At 33.4% G+C, this 20,097-nt stretch overlaps 1 protein-coding gene across 9 annotated transcripts in view; it reads right to left on the reverse strand.

Annotated features, from left to right (window-relative positions):
• The window catches only part of LOC143234735 (N-acetylglucosamine-6-phosphate deacetylase), a 61,250-nt gene extending 41,533 nt beyond the window's left edge, over positions 1-19,717 (reverse strand). Inside the window, exons 1-2 of one of the 9 annotated variants that reach the window (XM_076472314.1) lie at positions 19,275-19,717; positions 14,583-14,813 (exon numbers count right to left, since the gene is read on the reverse strand). In XM_076472314.1, coding sequence (XP_076328429.1) covers positions 14,583-14,784 — 202 coding nt within the window. In that variant the 5' untranslated portion in view covers positions 14,785-14,813; positions 19,275-19,717. The other 8 variants (XM_076472306.1, XM_076472307.1, XM_076472308.1 and 5 more) reach the window with 8 other exon arrangements.
• Between the last annotated feature and the right edge of the window lie 380 nt (positions 19,718-20,097).

Below are 20,097 nucleotides of genomic sequence, written 5' to 3' on the forward strand. Positions count from 1 at the left end.
TATGGCAGAGCCCACACAGTCACCTGATTTAGAACCATTTATATAAATAGGAATGGGAGGATGGTTTGAAAAATAGCAGACAGTATTTCCAATCAGGAGTGTCTACTTTACTCAGATGACTTAAAGATAGGTCACAACTGGAAACTGTAAGAAGCCATGATGGGATGTGCTGACCAGTGGATATAGCAATGTTATCTAAGGACAGACCCAATACACCCAACTGTGTGTGGATACAAAGACCAAAAGTAGCAATGGCAGACCATCTGTTCTGAAAAAGTATGGCCCACCAAGAAATAAAAACACAACCCCAGGTGGGATGCCTTGGTAAGGAACGAAGTTTCGAAGCATATAGTAAGTCAGCTGCAAATGACAGAAGTGCAAAGAAAGTTCATGAGATTCTACGTATAAGCTCTGAACTGGGGAAGTGCAGAAAGCCCCAGTGCAGAGCTGAGGTCCTTGCTGATGAATAGGGTCTAGTATCTTTCAGGCCAATGGTCTGGCAGAGCCATAGACCAGTGATCCATAGTCGAGTTTCAATCGAGGAAGAGCACAACATATGGCCAGTCTCTTTCAAAAGGATAGGAAAATGATCACTGCCTTATGGATTATTGTCAACCCTCCATAAAAAATGCGAGAATAACAAAGTGGAGCAAATTGAGATATCAATAGCAGTAAAGGACTGATTGAGTGCACAGATATAAGTAGAAAAAACCAGTATTGAAAAGAGAAAGGCTGTGATCAGAGAGCATACACTCTGCAGAGTGACCCCTCCTATCAATATCAGCACTTCTCCAGAAGAGATGATGTCCATTAAAGTTCTCCAGGATGAAAAAGAAGAGACAGTAACTGTTCAATGAGAGCACCGAAGTCTGATTGATCATATGTCTCTCCAGGTGACAGGTAGAGAGAACAAACAGTGATGGTATGACTCAAGGAAACATGGATGGCTATGTCCTCCAAGGGTGTGTCAAGTGGCAAAGAAAGGGTAAGCATATGCTGATCAACCAACAGTGCCACCTCACCATGCACTCGCCCATCACACAGTCTGTCATTTCTGTACAAAGAAATCTGCCGAAAGGTGACTGTATCGGAGGTTTCAGAAATGTTTCCTGTAAGGAAAGGCATACAGGATGGTAGGAAGCAATCAGTGTTTTGATGTCATCCAGATTAGAACATAAACCTTGGCAGTTCCATTTTTTCAGGGTGGCCATTTTTATTTATGTGTAGGCAAATTGGGTGATGAGCCCTTCTGTTTACGATCATGTCTTTTTTCCTTACTGTCCTTATTCAAGAGAGGTCTATCAACCTCCATCGATCCTGTCCTGGGTCGACTGGGCAGGTCTTTGCTGTTGGAAGGGGATTCCACTGACTGAGGACGTGAAGAATGATTGTTTTGCATCTTGGGGTAGGAGAGGAAGGTGTATCCGAGGGAATGCCTGAACCTGGAACCAAAGGATGTGGATCTTGGGGTTTGTTGGAATGTATGTAAGGGACAGAGATAGGTGTTGAGGTTGATTCATCAACTTTTTTAACTATGAAGGTCAAAAGACTTTTCATTTGTTTGGAGAATGATTCTTTTGGAGGGTTTGGAATGTATGGCCATACTCTGCAATTAAGATAACCTGCCTTGATGGTGGCAGGTGGATGTGGTGAGGTAAATGTGAGAATGAGGACATTGGTTAGCACCATAATTCCATCTTTGCGAGTGGATATACGCCTCACTGCAGAAACCCCTGAGATGGAAAGGGTAGAAATGGAAATCACTGTTAAGCAAGCTAGAATGGGGTGATTAGAATAACTCAGTATGAAGTGGCCGAGATTAGGGAAAGAAATGATTAGAAAAAATATTAACAAAAGGATAGATATAAATGTAAACACTGGCACAATCCTGCCTGAAGGCATCCACAGTCAAAAATAAAGTATGTAGAAAAAGAGACTGGTATTGGGATGGTTGGCAGAAAAAAAGCACCAAAGTGGAAGCATAATCATCATAACACTTGGGAAGCAAGAGACTATTTCACAGGTAGAATTTTGTCAAGACCAGATCACTTATCTGATACAAGCTTCACTGCACCTGGGATGTGACAAGCAAAAAAGCTGACATTCTGAGGTTGGGCCCAACATTTAAAAAAAATAACAACCAAAATGAATACGAACGAGTGCCCTCTTGCCAACTGATAGAAGAGACAACAGTTAAATTGTTAGAAGGAGTCATGATAACAGAGACTCTTACAGAAGGTAGAAATTACCTAAGATCTGGCAGGTTGATATGAAAGAAAGAATATCAATGTCTAATGACCTGCAATCTCCTGAGAATACATATCTGCTCTCCATCCTGTTAGAGAAGCATTTGTGAACAGGTGCAAACTGGGATGGGGAGGGGGTAGAGGAACACCAGCCTTGGTGTTGTCTCTATTTAACTACCAGACAGAGCCTACTTGCAGACAGGAGGAAAGAAGATGGTGTAATCCATAGGATACCGAACAAGATTTCACTGGTCATGCAACACCAACTGAAAACAATGTGTGGAAATATGTACGAGTAAGAAAGGCTTGAGGGGACAAGTTAAAAGGAGTCACTCATCCATATAATGATGAAACTGCAAACCATGGATGTGAAGGTGACAGGCAAAGGCTCTGACCACACAACAGTAGATGTAAGGTGCTGATGCTAGACCAAAAATAGAGTATGGAATTGGAAAACTCAACCTCCATAAACAAAATGAAGGTGACATCTAGAGACTGAAGAGACAGGGATATGAAGGTACACATCCAAGACATCAACCTTCATCATCCAGAGACCCAGTGAATGCCTACCAAAGTGTAAGAGAGACTCCATGGTGAACCAAAACAGGTAAATGAAGCAACTAAAGTTGGAAAGATTGATGACAGGATGCTTGTCCTCAGTGTTTTTTGGAATCAAAAACAGCTAAGAATAGAATCCTGATCAAAGTCAATGTACTTGTTTGATAGTGCTCTCGTGTAAAATACCTCAAATTGCTATCAAGAGAGGCTGCAAAAAATGTAATCCCATGGAGGAGGGAAGGAAATAGTATCTGTGGATAATGAGGGGGTAACAAAATGAAGAGAAAGTTCTTCTGATAGAACGTGAAGAAACCATAGACTTCAGGTGTACAAACCTACCCATTACACCCCAACATTATCAGAACCTACAGGATAGTCACCTACACAATTGACATTGAAAACATGGCAATGAGCAATTTAGTGGCTTGCAACTGAAACCTTGGAAAAGGGCAATAGCAAAGGGGAGGGTGCAGAGGGTAAGATGGAAAATCTAACTTATGATAAGCCAATGCACAGGTGTCAGATAAATGTGTAAATTAAGGTATGCTGGCACTTGAACATATTTGAGCTAAAAATTTATCAGCATGGAATCAAACATCATGAGAGGAAGGGAAACCATGTAAACCAATGAAAGTGCAGAATGATTCTTGGGAAGGGGAAGAATTATAAGACATGGGAAAAGAGACAAAAGGTAACATACATGAGAAATCATGTCCAAAAAATTGAAGGAAGGACAAGATGAATCCAAATGCATATACACAGGACTGCATTGCAAAGTAAGGAGATCAGGAAATGCATCCAAATTCTCTTGATCCTAACAAGGTTCATTCAAGAACAGGATATCTAGTTGCATTTCTGGAGACATAGCATATCACATGATAGTTTTCAATTTGCAACATACCATAGCCAAGACCTCCTCAACAGAAAGCGTGATCCCAAAGCCACAGAAATATTAGGTGGAAGAGCAGTGACCAGATTCATCACTGAAGTTATTGTCATGGCATTTGAGTTCATGATATGGAAATTAAAGAAAAATATTCTAGAAAAAAGTAAATATGCAAAAATTAAATAACAACAAACTAAGATGTCAAATACAATAAAGTTCACTGAAGTTGCTCATGAGAAAAAGATATGCAGAGCAAATATAAGCACAACTGCACACTGGAATGCCAAATCAAGAAGTAGTGATGACATCAATCTACAGTATAGGCAGAGTCAGCTGGTGGAAGGCTATCACATACTTATTTGCATGCTACAGTACAGCTATGTCACGTGTAAAGATGTGAAGACAGGCAGAATCATCACCACTAGTGGTAAACAACAAATGCAGACACAAAAGGTAGCACAGCTGAAAAAAGCTATTAAGTGAGAGGAAGTATTGTACTGGAAATGATGTCCAAGCAGTCCACTATTGCAGGATATGTAAAGATGAATATTTTGTCTTTTATTCTCAGTTAGGGAGTTTGGTTTGTTTTGAATTTTGTGCAAAGCTACATGAGGGCTACCTGCACTAGCCATCCCTAATTTAGCAGTGTAAGACTAGAGGGAAGGCTGCTAGTCATCACGCCAACTCTTGGGCTGCTCTTTTACCAACGAATAGTGGGATTGACCATAACATTATAACACCCCCATGGCTGAAAGGCATGTTTGATGTGAAGGGGATTTGAACCCATGACCCTCAGATTATGAGTCAAGTGACTTAACCACTTGGCCATGCTGGGTTGCAGTTAGAGAAAAAAACCAGTTCTGGCTACAGTGCATTGACTTAATGTTGACCTTGAAGAATATTGGACAAGAACTATTTTTTGGATGAAAAAAAGGGGAATAAGCAATCAGACATGTCACAAAAGTACAATGTAAATTTGAAGAAAGTCAAATGTAAAATAATGTAAATGAAGGTTCCAAAAGACAAGTTAAAAATTTAGTAATGCTCTTTCCTATAATCAAGAAAGGTAAGGAAAGAAAGGCTACATGGAGGACAGTAATGAGAAGATAAAATTATTTATGCAAAAATGCTGGTAGATCTGAAGAAAAAAAAATGTTTGAAGACAAACAGTACTGAGAAACGAATAAACCTGTGTTTATCTGATAGTTTCATTGAGATTACTGGACTTGAATGATGTGTCACTCTTATACCGATGAATACATATATGCAGGGGCGTAGATTTTTTACATCCGATGGGGAGAGATGATTTTTGCAACCACTTATGTAGACTGTTCAATTCACAAATTGGTAATCTCTGATTACGTGAACCTGAAAGCTGTAAACATGCAGTCACAGAGTAATCTTGTTGCCACGATACTTGAATGTATATTTAGGCCTACTGACTGATACTTACGAAGTTACGAACTATAACTTAGATCGAAAAGCTTAAAAGCACACCTACATTAAAGATATACATTTGGGCTACTGAAAAAGTCTACATCTAGGCCTAATTATGTAATTCGATTGGTAAGAACACGAGAATCACAAGAACAAACACACAATTTGTAGGCCTGTGATGCAATAAAACAATTCTGCAGACCAAACTGTAGGGGAGGAGGATGATTATATGCATCATACCCCCCACCTAAAATGAAAAGGGGATGTATACCCTCCACCACCCCAGGATCTACGCCCCTGCATATATATATTGGTATAGTGGTTTGGTCAAGTCTTGTGACACACATAAGAAATTACATGGAAGTGTGCATAATGTAACAGACCTTCATGGTGCACAATGGTGAATTAATGTTTGCTGTAATTCTAAATTTACTATAAGTGTCTTCACAAAACTTGGCAAACTTTAAGGAACATGAAAAGTGTCACACACACACAAAATCAGTTTTTAATAATGTACTTTAACCAAAAACGTGTCTGTGAATATACTAAGTCTAACTTAGACTAACTAGTTTTAGTACATGATGGTTTTCATGCAAAAATGAAAATAAGTTTAAAGTATGAAATAAAATGAGCAATGCCTTTTTCTTCATTCAAGTATTATTTTCAAAGTTTCAGCTGTTAACTTCTTCACAACTATTTTCTGTAAATTTTTATTGTACTTTGTATCTATCTCAGCACTAATCCTTGTGCCAAAAATGATACATACAGAAAGAGGTAATTAGACTCTTGTCCATAAACACCATGACCAAAACACAATTCATGATTTTTACAAGTGCGAACCATTCTGAGATCAGTATCACTTATTTCACAAAAATAGTTCCATAAGTAAAAACTCGGAGTTTACAAATATACATTTTAAAACAAAGAAAATACAAGGCAAAAAAAGCATTATCCTGAAATAACTACAATTTAAATGGCTTTTTAACCCATCAATAAATTGGTTAAAATATCCACTTTTCTACTCGAGTGCAGAAAATCACAATCATAAATTATGAGTAGAAAAATAAACTGGCCTCCTAAGAAGCTTTATATAGAAGAATCTGCTCTTTCTGTTGGTTAAAAATAACCCAATAGCAAATGAAAAAAAAAATTACTGACACTTTCTGAAACACAGGACAAGATAAGAGGAGCATGATATGAACATCTGACTCTTTTTTTATTTTTTTGTCTCAGTGAAAATAGTTTAAAATTAAACTTACCAATAGGTATATTATAAATGTGTAATTAATGGGGCAGTCACAAAATTATATAAGGGTAGACAAAAAGTTTATGACTGGTAGGAACACACATGCATCACATGACAAAGATAGTGAATTTGAATATTTCCTTTTGAAATAAAAAAATTAAAACTGAAATAACATAAAACTTTGCAACATAAACTATGTTTTGATTCTGCATTTACTTACACAAGCCAATAATAAATCTGTTTAATTGAATTTGAATGTAACTCAGTAAAAAGTTAAGATGTTTGCACTTTGATCCTCCTGTACTCATAGTGTTAACTTTACTAACTTTCATACTGTTGCATATTTTAAAAATGTTCCACTATCAAATATTTCTAGTTCGCAAAATATCTGTACAAAGTGGTTTAAGAGTTACAGAGTATACCCTGTTAATACTTAAATCTGAAATTTTGTGTTCTTAGTACATGATTGTTACTTATTTACAACTCAAGTAATTTAACCCTTCTGCTACAGGTCATAGTTCAATGGCCATGTCATTGCATTTGTTAACTTGAATTCAAAATTTCATTGAGCTACTATTCTATGAATTCATGTCAATAAGTTTGGAATTAAATTGTAGATTATAATTCAAACTTTAATATTATATACGAGTTAATTTCTTAAAAGTAAATATTAAAATAACACATTTAAATATAGATTTTAGTGAGTCACATGGTATATTGAATGCAGCACTTTAAAATTAGATGTTTGTGATGTCAAAAGAACAAGTCTAAAATTTCATACAAAATTAGTTAGTTACTAATATTGACAAGCTAGAACATTAAATTAGAACTTCATACCTTTTTACTTTGCTGAAATACTGCATATGTACTGAATCTTACACCGTGGCTCTGTTCAACACATTCAATTTTTTTGAAATGGTCCAACAGCTTAGAATGTCCCAAGAGTGAACTTCTCAGCCATTTTATTCTTTGAAAAGGCTACCATGTTCTTTCAATGCAACATTTTAATGATGTTTGGGTATCTCTTTAGTCTTCCCGAAGCTTCATATTTTTTAAAATCTAAATACATTTAAGTTACTAAGCTTTATAAATTATAGTAGAATTCTATAGTATTAGTGTAGTTATTTATATACATACAACCAAAAAAGAATTTTGCTTGATATCATCCACATGAGACATTTTAAAAGGCTTAGCAACCTAGTATAAAAGTCATAGCAAGAGATAAATTGCTTACTGTACTTCTTGAATTATTGTTCTATATTTTAAAAAACATAAGTTAATTTATTTTTAAATAGTAATAATCTGTATACATATAATGTATAACTGAAATTTAACTATATATTACAAAATACTAGTAAACTAAAACACAACCAAGACAGGGAAGACTAAATGTCAGTTTTGCATTACTGGATACATAATGAGTGCACATGCACTGAGTCAATACAAGTTATGTAATGTTTAACCACGTATGACTGGAAGTTCATTACAATAAAAAATAATAAATATATATATATATATATATATGTAACTATAGTATGTTATGAGACTTAAGCTACTTACAGCGTAATTTATATTTATTTCCTAATTTTTCTATGATGAATGCAAGATTGGTCAAGTGACAGACCCCACATAGTTTAGAGTACAGAAAAAACAAAATACAAAGTTTTACTGAAAACAAACATCTAAAATGTATTTAGGAGGTTCTAGAGATTACACAAATAATATTTGAGATTTTTAGGATAAAAAATTTTTTTTTAATATAACAGGAAATCACATTTCATTCAGATTAATAACAAAAAATATTTTCACAAACAAATCTTTAGTAAAAGTATTTCAGTAAAAAATCTATTTTTGTACACAAAATACTTGTAGTCTTTACTAAAAGTCTATCAAATTGTTTGTGAAGATATGCATGTTGTCTCAAAAGTTATAGTGCAAATAATGTCTGCAAACGTGTAGACGAATTCCTGTATATTTTACCAAACCCACAGCAAAAGATTAAAAACAGCGACTTTGTTTTAAATTATTGGTGTTAATAATTGTAAAATTAAACTCACAGTATTTTCTTTTGTCTTGCAACTTACAAGTTCCTAATGCTAACAAATATCATAAATACATCATCTAAAAGTGAGTTTTTTCCCCCCTTGCAATCTATTTAGCACATAACTCCTATTTTCACTTGTATAGATTGTAAATTTTTACACTTTTATTTATGCCAGAAACATTTTTGGAATTGAATATGTTCAAATAATGTAACTATATTATGGTTCATTTCATTCCTAAAATTTTGAATTATTTCTCTATTTTATTGGTTCTGGTTTATTTTATTAAAGTAATTACGTTGGCATTTCCTTTTTTAATTGAAAACTCCCTGTTTATAATATGAAACTACTTGTGTTCTTAGAGTATATTTTAGTTTTGGCATGAGTTGCATGTGGGAGGCAAGCATGCATACATTGGCAAGAGCTGTACCTAATACATTGTATCTAAAAGGATTACAAATATAATGTTTATAACTCAAATACAGTGAGATAAATACCATCTACTTTTATTAGTTTCAGTGATAGACAAAAAATCTTATTGTAAGCTTTTTTTTTTAACAAAGTAAGCTAGAACAAGACATCATTTAGTCAAAAATTGTACTTTTGCAAATAATTGTGTAAAACCTGACTTTCTGAACCATGTCTGAGTATACCATTATACCACATTGTGATCTTTCACTTCATTACAAGTTGTACAGCTGGGCATATGTGCTTTCTTATAGCAAAGTCACGTCGGGCTATCTGCTGAGCCCACCGAGGGGAATCAAACCCTGATTTTAGCATTGTAAGCAGCTGGGTCAATAGATGTGTTCACTAATCAGTTAGTATGCATCTCTTCCATACACACCCCCTTTATACGGAAAAAAAAAGAGAAAACTTATGCACAGTAATTTACAACCACAACTTTATTCTAACATGGTATCACTTTTCTTATTTTTATTCATCTTGTTTTATTTTTTTAAAGTAACTTTAAAATTACCCTTCAATTCATGTAACATAACAACATAGTACAACATTCTGGGACAATATGAAACCTATTGGTCCATCTTGGCTGTTCCATCCTCTAAGCTGAATTGAAACAATTTTAAAAAATCATAAATGATGATTAAGCCCTCATCATTCACATACTTATTAAGCATTTTTTTAAAATCACTTAAATTTATTACCTCTACACTATCCAAAGGCAAACCACCCTGCTAGAAAAATGAAACTGTCTTATCTGAAGATGTCTCCTACCCTGCCAAAATTTGTGTCCCTTGGTGCTACTATTCTCACTGCAAGATATTAAAAAAAGGCCTCCTCTTTTGGAAAATGTATGCTTTTGCCATAAATTTTTTAAGACAGTCTGGACATTTCCTACTTACTGAACAAATCATTAAAGTCAATTAAATACCATCTTTTGGAAGTTGTTATTATGTTTTTTATAATATGCAGTAATTTCTCACTGACCTTACGTAAATCAAATAAAATGATAAACAATTGCCAATAAGGGTAATAATGTTTATATTCAAAATACATCACAAATGCAGTCACAAATAATTAAGTAGCCATGGAGCCAAATTATGTGTATACTATTTTAATAGGATACACACAAATATATTATTCAACAAAAAGCTTATTCATCAGAATATTTGCCAACACCTACCATACACACTAAAAAGTAAACTTATGAACTGATAATGAGTTTATTACTGAATTTAATTTTATAAAAACTCACATTTATAAATATTGCAGCTTGATAAAATCATAGTATATTTATTAAATAAAAAAACATTGTAATCCTAAAGAACCTAATATCAATAATAAATCTTTATTAAGCCTTAAGTATTCTTCATTAATGTGACTTAATTTCATACAGTAGAGTTGCATATCAAAAAAATAACTAGATTTAGTAAGACTGGGGACTAGAATAGAAGGTACAAGTTTTTTAATTTAAATTTTAGTAGTGTAGCATGTAGTATAGCATTAGATTAGGCTCAGTACACATAATCTGTTCTTTTTGCTTAGTTATAATTCAACTCGCAGTGAGATTGTAAGAAATATTAAATACATTGTTATATTTATTAGTCTGAAAACTAGTTAGTTGTCAAACTTAGGTTTAACATTGTTAACAACAAGTTACTAGTACCAAGTCATAATATAAATTGTTTATTTTAATTCTACAAATAATACCACAGTTAAGACTAGTTAAAGGGTTTTATTTGAAAACTCTGGACTACAATGCACTTTTTGAGGATATTCAATTTATATGTAGAATTTGCAGGTCAAAGAAAACTTGGAGGCTTTCCTAACTAAAACTGAGGAAATAGATAAAGAGAAGTATAATAAGTGGGAAACATCAGCAGGACCTCAAGAGGAGCTTAAACTTTTACATGCAAGGGAGGTATCAGCTAAGATTAACAATGACATTCAGGAAGTTAGAAAGGGTAGAATTAGGGTTAAAACTAGAGAACTTCATTACAAAGATCCTATGATGTTGAGCAAAAGATTTCAGTCCTTGGATTATATATGGAATAACTATTAGAAGGAGGGAAGACAAAAGGAATAGAATAGGATAGGGAGTATAAACTTAGAGTTTATAGTTATAGGTGATTCTTGACAAGACACGTACAGAATAGTCTGTGGGTTAAATAGGGAGAAAAGAGTTAAATTATGCTACCCTTGAGTACAAGTGGGAGACACAACTGACAGAGCAGGAGATACAATTAAGAAGAATGAAAATGATGCAGTTTTTATTGCACACATAGGATATAATGCTACGAGAAGGGTAAGTTAGAATAGCTAATTAACCCCATGTCACTGCTGCCATTTTTAAACCTCTCATGTTACTCAGTTACATTCAAAATTTAATTAAACCACTTTAATATGAATATTTTTAAAGAAATTACTATTATCCAGTACATTATAACAAAGGTTTATATTATCTAAATTTTATTCCTTTATTTTAAAAGGAAAGATTTAAAACAGCAATTGAAACCAGTTTTTGCTGTCACATGATCTGCTTGTAGTTACAAGTCTAAACTTTACTAGCTATTATACATGACACTGCAAGAATACAATAGACTAACAGCACAGAAGGTCTAATTAAAGTTCCACCTGTCTTTCATTAGCATCTGAAAATTTTCCAAGAATTTCTCATTGAGGGTTTGAAATTCTAATACTTCTAATATTAATATCAGCCATGCCCAATTGCAAAGTCAAACTGTGTTGCCAGTTTGAAGTTGAAAACGTGCTTATAATCAATATAAAGAGCAAATTTCACACCATTCAGTTATAGCCTGAAGAAACCTCTACCAGTGTAACAATTTGCAGTGCAAAATAGAAATGAAGCTTAGTACATTGTCCTCTTTAGGTGTACACAGTGCTTGGCAAGTGATTCTTGCCTTATATGCATTCATTTGCTAAACAGATTGCATTTAGGTTTTACATTTATATTTCAATTAATTGTGTACTATTTGTGTTTATAAATGCATATTTGAAAATTTTATTATTGTACACATTTAACTTGATTTACAGTGATATCTCAGGAAGCAAGAAGAGTTAGAAATTTTATTTTTCTGTCTTTCAGCATCTATTGTATGCATTTCTAATTGTTCAACAATGAAGTGCTTATAATGTAAGAGTGTCACCAATAGATGTGTCAAAACACAAAACCCTCCAAATCAGCAAAATATTGAGTGGATTTAAGGAAGAACTTTTTCCAATTTGATCAACCAACCCACTTGAGCTGCCACAGAAGTAGCTCACGAGTTTAAGTAGCCGAATCCTGTTTGGAATAAACCAGTCATCCATGTAATAACGAGATCTCAGTCCCTGAGCATGGAGATGACATTCAAAAGCCCAGACAATTTTATGAAACATGTAAGGTGCTGAGGCAAGTCCTAAGAGTAGGGCTCAAAATTGTTAAACCACCCCAAGATGAACAAACCAAAGAGAAGGATGATATTGAGGTGATGTAGTTATATGCAGGTAAGCACTGGAAACATATATTTATGTCACTCTGGAGAAAACACCCAATCAGGGTGACAAAAGACTCCACTGTAAACTTGGATAGTGATGTGAAGAAGTTGAGGCAAGATAAATTGATTACTGGCTACCAATATCAAGTTTTCTAAGGTAAAATGAAAAAACAGGGCTAAAAACTCGTAGAAATATGGGGAGCATGTTTGATTGCTCACTTCAAAAGTAATTCCTGAACCACTTCTGAACAATGTTGGTTGTTTACAAGATCTCAAGGAGGAGGGAAGGAAAGAGGGAAAGGAGAAACAAGAAGTGAGAAAAGAAATGAGAATATATGAGGCTTCAACAGAGACAAAGCAGCTGCAGTAAGGGTGGAATGTAGATGGACTGAAATCACCTGAACCCAATAACTGCCAGGACTGTATCAAACATATAATGTTTCCAAAATGGGGCCATACATAATCCCTGACAGAAGTCAAAGAAAAATGAACACAAGCTTATAGAGCATAACAACCTATAAGGTTTCAACAACAAAGAATCCATGTATATAATGCTGGACCTGAAGATAACACACAAGCAAAAGTGAAGAAAAGAAGGACAAGGGTATCTCCAGAAAAACTCACAGGATTTCAGTGGAAAGCCTTGAAAGGAAGTGTTTAGAAGAAGGATAGCATAAGAGGTTGATAAGGGTTAGAAGTTATTGGGCATGTGTAAGATAGACAAGCAATTGAGATCTGTGCTAAAAATAGGTAACCAGTAACCTAACAACTATGATCTAAAAATGAATAGACAGCACTACAGCAGTAAAGGGTGAAATCTACAGATCTCAGTATGCACTACATGTTTATCCCCTTGTACAACTGTAAGGCCAATGGATCAGCAAAAACTCAAACACAAAGGGAAGAAGAAAAAACAAAAAGTTGAGAAGATTGTGCCTAAAAGATGTAAGGACATGGTGAATAAGAAATAAGTGACCGGGATAAAACATCACAAACCTGAGACATAAAATTCATGAAGATTAAATTAAGCTTATGAGACTGCCAAGGCTGATAATGAGAAGGATGAGCAAATTCTGGAGGAGGGAAAAAGATTATCAAAATCCTCATTAACCAGCAGTATCCACAGGAGCTTTGGCAATGTCCAAGAATAAAAGCAGATAAACTCATTGTTGGGTCATCCACACCCAAGGCCCCCAAAAAATACACAAGTTACTGGCATAAACCCCAAAGTGATAAAATTAACTTCAGAATTCACTAAACAGAAAAGTTTCACAAAACTCAAGTCCAGAAATAAAGCAAGTAGAATTAACTGATATGACATAAGAATGATATAAGAATCGGGATGAATAAATCAAATTACAGTTTAAATAAACCATTTTGTGAGGAAAACAAAGTTGAACATGCAGCAATAAATAAATAAAACAGCACATTTGCAATTAAATGCTGCTAAATGATAGTTTGGTAAAAGAAATTAAGTGATACATGAGCATGTCATGCTCCTATTGGTTAGGAAGTGACTCATGACAATTTGCAGAGACATGTTAGAATCATCAAATTCCAATAGGGGGACTGAAATGTTTATGGCACATGTAAAGAAAATGTTTGCATATAGAAGGCAGAATTAATCAAGAACAGCCAATCTTGTGAGAAAAGTAAGTACCATATTAGAAATCTATAAATGAAAAATTACAGCACCATTAAGCTATGTGATTCTGACAGCACCAACTGAGAATTTATTTAATGAACCCATTAATAAATTTAATACTAAATTTCACTTAGTACTCAACTCTACAAAATACTAGAAAAAGCATTTCATTACTCCACTGGGATGATAAATTTATGGAACAAACTGTTACGTACAATGATATAGGCTGTAACTTTATAAGGCTTAAAAACAAAATAATGATGAATATTTAAGGAATCAGGAATAGATTTTGTGTGGCATTCATATGTTGATGAAGAATAGAAGCTACCATTTCTCAACTTGGTATTTTGTAATATAAAATACTTGTCTTTGAAGGGTTAAAAAACTCTTTGATGTCCCACAAAGAAAAATAAAATGTAGGTGCAGAGAATATATTTTGTCAAAGGTTTAGTACCACATAACATGGATGCTTAGCCATATCTAATTTTAATCTAAGTTATCTTGTTTCAGAACTTGTTATTGTACCATTTAAAAAAAAAAATCTACATTTTCCTCAAACTTACCATTGATCTGGAGATCAATGAAGCCAGGAGATATTATGGCTCCACGACAATCTACTTGAATGTTAGGTGATTTCTTCTCTACAAAGAATAATGGTTCAGGATTTATAATTTTTTTGTTATGTACCCATAGGTCTTCTTTTATTATCTTATGATCTCGTAGAATATAGCAGTTATGGAACTGAATAATTTCTGAGGAAGACATGAGTTAACTTCTTTCTTCACTTCTAGGATCTGCATTAAAAAAAACAACAACATCATATCACCCAAAATTACACCAGTATTGTTATACACTGTCAAAGATAATTTTAAAATTTTAAAATAATTCTTGCAAAGCATAATACAAGTGTATTTAATATCATATACAGACACATTATGTATATCTTCTTATTTTGATTTGGGAATTTTCAAAATTTTCTCTTTCACATGATTCAATGTTCTAACTACCTTTGTTCCTATACTGTCTTATGCTCATGGTGTTATTGTTGTAGCATTGTACATTGTGCAAAAAAATCTGATACTTCCTGTTAAGTAAGGAGAACTGGCATCAAAGTTCTTTTTCATTTCTGACATGAGTCAAGTGATAGGAAGACCTGTAGATATGAAAGCTGCTAACTGATTCACTAAACCTGTAGAGGCCCACAGTTTTGTGTCCTACACAAGCATACAGAATGTTTGCTTTCTTTTTTTCTGCTTTTACCATAAATATTGTTCTTTACTGTAAATAATGTGTCTGGTCCCTACTTCCTGAGCTGGAAATCCAGTCAGTTTATTCAACTTCAAATTTTTTCTGTAATGACACTGTTTAAATCTCCCATTATAAGACAAAGCTACCTGAAACTCTTTAAAGAAATCACTTAGTCTGACATGTTACTTCAGAAGCTATCATTATTTAAATAACGTGGACAATAAGGGACCATCTAAACCTTCAAGATTATCTAAGTCTGACACACACTATTTTTCAAAAAATACTTTTCCTATATGCTAAAGGTTTGGTCTTTACTTGGCCAATGGAAACTTATTCCAAAATTCAATCCCCCTCTTAAACAAATTTTCTGAATTGTAGACTAACCCACCATGCCTTACCCATGAATTAACTTTTTTTTTTAAGTCTTAAAACATGTGTCCTTTATTCCTACTGTCTTCATTATACAACATGTTGAAATTAAAGGCCTTTATTCTGTTGTTCCTCCAGATAACATTGCAAAATTCAACAAGATCAATTCACATCCTTCTTTTGAAAAGAAAACATCAAAAACTACTTCTCAAACATAATCCTTCCAGCCCCAGAATCATCCAAGTAACTCTCCTCTAAATTTATTCAGCAATTTAATATTTCTTAAAGAGACAAAAATTAAAAAAAAAGTTTTCCATATGACGCTTATCAAGAAAACTTGTATAGAGAGAAATATAACAAACCTTCTTTAGTCTCATAACAACAAACCTTCTGATAGACCAGCGAACACATTTAAGTTTTATTCAAGCTATAAAAGTGATTGATTTATCAAAAGCAAACTAAAAGACATAATTTGATTTCATTCTTATCTACTTGTCTGTAGTTTAATATCCAAGCCTCATTTTTTTCTGTTTATGAGCAGTAATCAAAGTTTGTTATTTGATTTTCAGATTACCATGTAAACCATTGTTTTCTATAACTAGAAGACTGGAATTAATAAATAACCTTCTCATACTGTACTTCTACATCCTGTATTAGGTTTAGTAGTAAAAACTATGATTTAAAAATGAAAATGCCATCCATGCAACAAACTTTTATCAAACTTTAAATTAAACCATTTGTTTGGTTGAATTAATATACTCTCATGCTAAGTTTTATCCCAAAGATTGTACATTCATTATTGACTATGCATAAATACATAAAAGAAGAAAACCAATAAATGAAAACTATTTTTTCCACATCAAAAACAATAATCTGAAAATGTAATTATTCCAAACAGTGCTGTTTTTCCTTTTTTTGCATTAGAACACTCTTTTACCAGTATGACTAATCATGCAAACCAACTTGTTTCACATTCTTGCTACTTCCTTTTAATAATCCAACATTAATATGGTAGAAGGTGCTCAAGGATAATATTACTCTTATTTAATGGTGGATAAAAAAAATTCCATAAGAGTTAGTTTTACTTCTGTAGCACAAAAATTTTTTTAAGGAATTGGATAAAACAAGTTTACAAAATTAATTAAAAGTTATATCATAAATGAGAGTCATCATAGATTCACCAAAATAAAATATTTTTTCTTACTGATCTCTTATTATTTTTTGAAATAAGTCACTCATTGTTTGGACAGTTGAAAGCATGTGGCTCTGGGGTGCTTTTTTAACAAGCTTTTAAAAAGGTGTTAACACCAAAAATTAGCTTATCAAACCACATTATTAGAGACTGGGATAAAACTAGTTAATTGGACTGTAAGGTAGTTGCTTGTGAGAAAGCAAAAGGTTGTTGATCCTTCAAGGCTGTCTATACTTTCTTCTTTTTTTTAAGATAACTGTGCTAGCCATCCCTAATTTAGAAGTGATAGACAAGGGAGATGTCAAATAGTCAACACCACTTACCCTTGGACTGCTATTTTACCAACAAATAGTATGATTGGCCATAACATAACAGCACCCTCACAGATGAAAAAGCAAACATGTTCAATGACAGGGATTCATGCTTCTGATTTCCCCATTGTGTGATAAGTGCCCCAATCACAAGGCTGGCTGTCTATACACACCAATTCTTAAAAAGATAAACATTTAAAAACACATTTTTTTTCAGGAAAAAATCAATACCTCTCTTAAACTTCTGTAACATATTTGCTTTCTTTACTGCTGACAGCAACTCATTCCACAAGTCAATCACCCTATTAGAAAAATAATACCTCTCTTTTACTTGTGTCACTTTGCCCTATTGCATTTCAGGACAGCAACAGTCAGCTGCAAACTCTTTGTTAACCTGAAGATGACCTAAGAAGGTTGAATCATTGTTCTCTGCTTTATCAGTAAAAGTGTTAATACCCATACCAGCCATTCTGATATATGTTTTTACTTCAAGTGGGTTTCTCATCATCAAGAAATAAATCACAGATCTTTAACCTATCAATACCTTAAACAGATCTTGTAAGCTTCATTGAGGTCACCTTTTACCATTGGTATAAATATACTGTTGCAACTGAAAGGAGGGGGGCAAAATCAGCCAGAATCATAATAACAGTTGTTTGAAAATAAAGGGAGTAGGTACAATTACTTTTTATGTAGGGTGGCTCATTTTTTGTAGTTACACCACTGCTTCTTACTCTTCTTTTATCAAAAGAAAATATTTTAACATATCTTTAAGATAATTCTTCTATCCTTGGAATCATTTAAGTAACCATCCTCTGAGCCCTTTAATCAATGTCCTTTCTTGAATAAGTAGACCAAACGTGCAAAAAGAATTTCTAGTAAGACCTAACCAATGTTTTGCATACAGAAATAATTTATTATTTGGTTATTAATGGAGTCCATGCAATCATATAAGACATTTTTACTGATACTTTTGCTCTTTCTTATCATGTTAAACCTTTTGGTACTTTTAGTTATACTTAGAATATTGAGGTATGGCTTAGATCAATTGGAGAGTTCAACAAGTATCAAATAACCTTTATAAAAGGTAATGCTTTTAGGTTATCATAATTTACAATGACTATTGGAATACTGAAACCCACTCAGTAGTGTAACTGATGAAAATAATATGTATGCAGTAATGGACAATTCTTGACATCCAAAGTGGTGCTCTTTTACTTGTATTAAATTTGTAAGTAGTAAAGGATGACATCTCTTTTTAAGTGTTTATTAAGGAAATCAAAGAGTTCACATTTTTACTTTTCTCAAGAGTAAGTACTCAAGGATAACTTTGAAAGGTCAAATAGTCCTTTGCTGAATTGACAGCAATAATGGAGATCATAAAATTACAATATTTAAAAAGGAAAATAAATGATTTGATGAAAAAAAATATTTATTTTTTACTTTTTTCTTCTTAATGGTAAGCAAGCCTTGAAGTTAAACTTGGGGATCATAAAATCTTGTTCCACCATGTAAATTAAATATAAAAAATAATTTATATATTTAATGTTAAACTTTTTTTTTACTCACAAGCATTTGATCATTACTATTTTGTATTGATAACAAAAGATTTTTATATGTTCCTATACTTATCAAAAACCGAAATCAGTGTAATATTACAAACAATAGTCTGTAAATTATATACACTATAGCATTAACACTAGAACTGAAGAGGGTCTAAAACGTGGCACTGATTGTGGTATTAACATTACTATCAGTATCATTATCAGAAAATATCGTTAACGGCGAAGGCAGTTTTACTTTTAGACTATAACTTCAGTATAACTTAAAAGTTATAACCTTACTATACCTACTTAAAATAACGCAGTTAATTGGAGAAGCAATACTAATAATACTCAGCAAATATTCAGTTTTAATCTATGCTTATATTAGAATGTAATTATAATAATATCACTAAAGAGTATTGCTGTTATTATTAACACTAACATTACTTAAGCTTGTAACTTCATATTTAATACCATAAAATAAGTGATGTACTTTATCGATTTTAACTAAATACCATTAACAGCGACGATACTCAAACACCACACGTTTTAAAACCTAAGTAAAACATATTTCATTCGTTCACTTATTACCAGGTTTATCTTTAGCTTCTGAGTAGGTATTGGGTGTATTCCAACCAGAAGTTAATAATAATATAAATAATTAATTTCTGCAACACTCAAACACTAACTGTGTACTTTGTGATGTAGCTATTAATATCGTAACACCAACACTTCAATCCATTTATTTAGTTTTATTAAACTGTATTAAATTTTTACGGCTTTAATCATATTGATAAAATAACAAACAATCAAGTAATATGATTAAAATCAATATGAACGTGTACATAGTTCAAAATTATCTTTCGTATTGGCCCGGCATGGCCAAGCGCGTTAAGGCGTGTACTTCGTAATCCGAGGGTCGCGGGTCCGCGCCCGAGTCGCGCCAAACATGCTCGCCCTCCCAGCCGTGGGGGCGTTATAATATGACGGTTAATCCCACTATTCGTTGGTAAAAGAGTAGCTCAAGAGTTGTCGGTGGGTGGTGATGACTAGCTGCCTTCCCTCTAGTCTTACACTGCTAAATTAGGGACGGCTAGCATAGATAGCCCTCGAGTAGCTTTGTGCGAAATTCAAAAAAAAAAATCTTTCGTATTTTTAAATATAATAATTAAATAACGAAAGAAAAATAGCCATGCAATTTCCAACATCTTGTAGCTAAACTAATATATATATATATATATTTACATTCCAGTGAGTAGTTAGTTTTACCCCATAATATGGGAACGTATATAAAAAAAAAAAAAACTCAACACATCAATGACTATGGAGCAGAGTAATTCGCCCCCCCAGTGGCTCAGCGGTGTGTCTGCGGACTTACAACGCTAAAATCCTGGTTTCGATACACGTGGTGGGC

The sequence above is a fragment of the Tachypleus tridentatus genome, chromosome 12 (genome assembly GCF_004210375.1).
Source record: "Tachypleus tridentatus isolate NWPU-2018 chromosome 12, ASM421037v1, whole genome shotgun sequence".
Classification (NCBI taxonomy): Eukaryota; Metazoa; Arthropoda; class Merostomata; order Xiphosura; family Limulidae; genus Tachypleus; species Tachypleus tridentatus.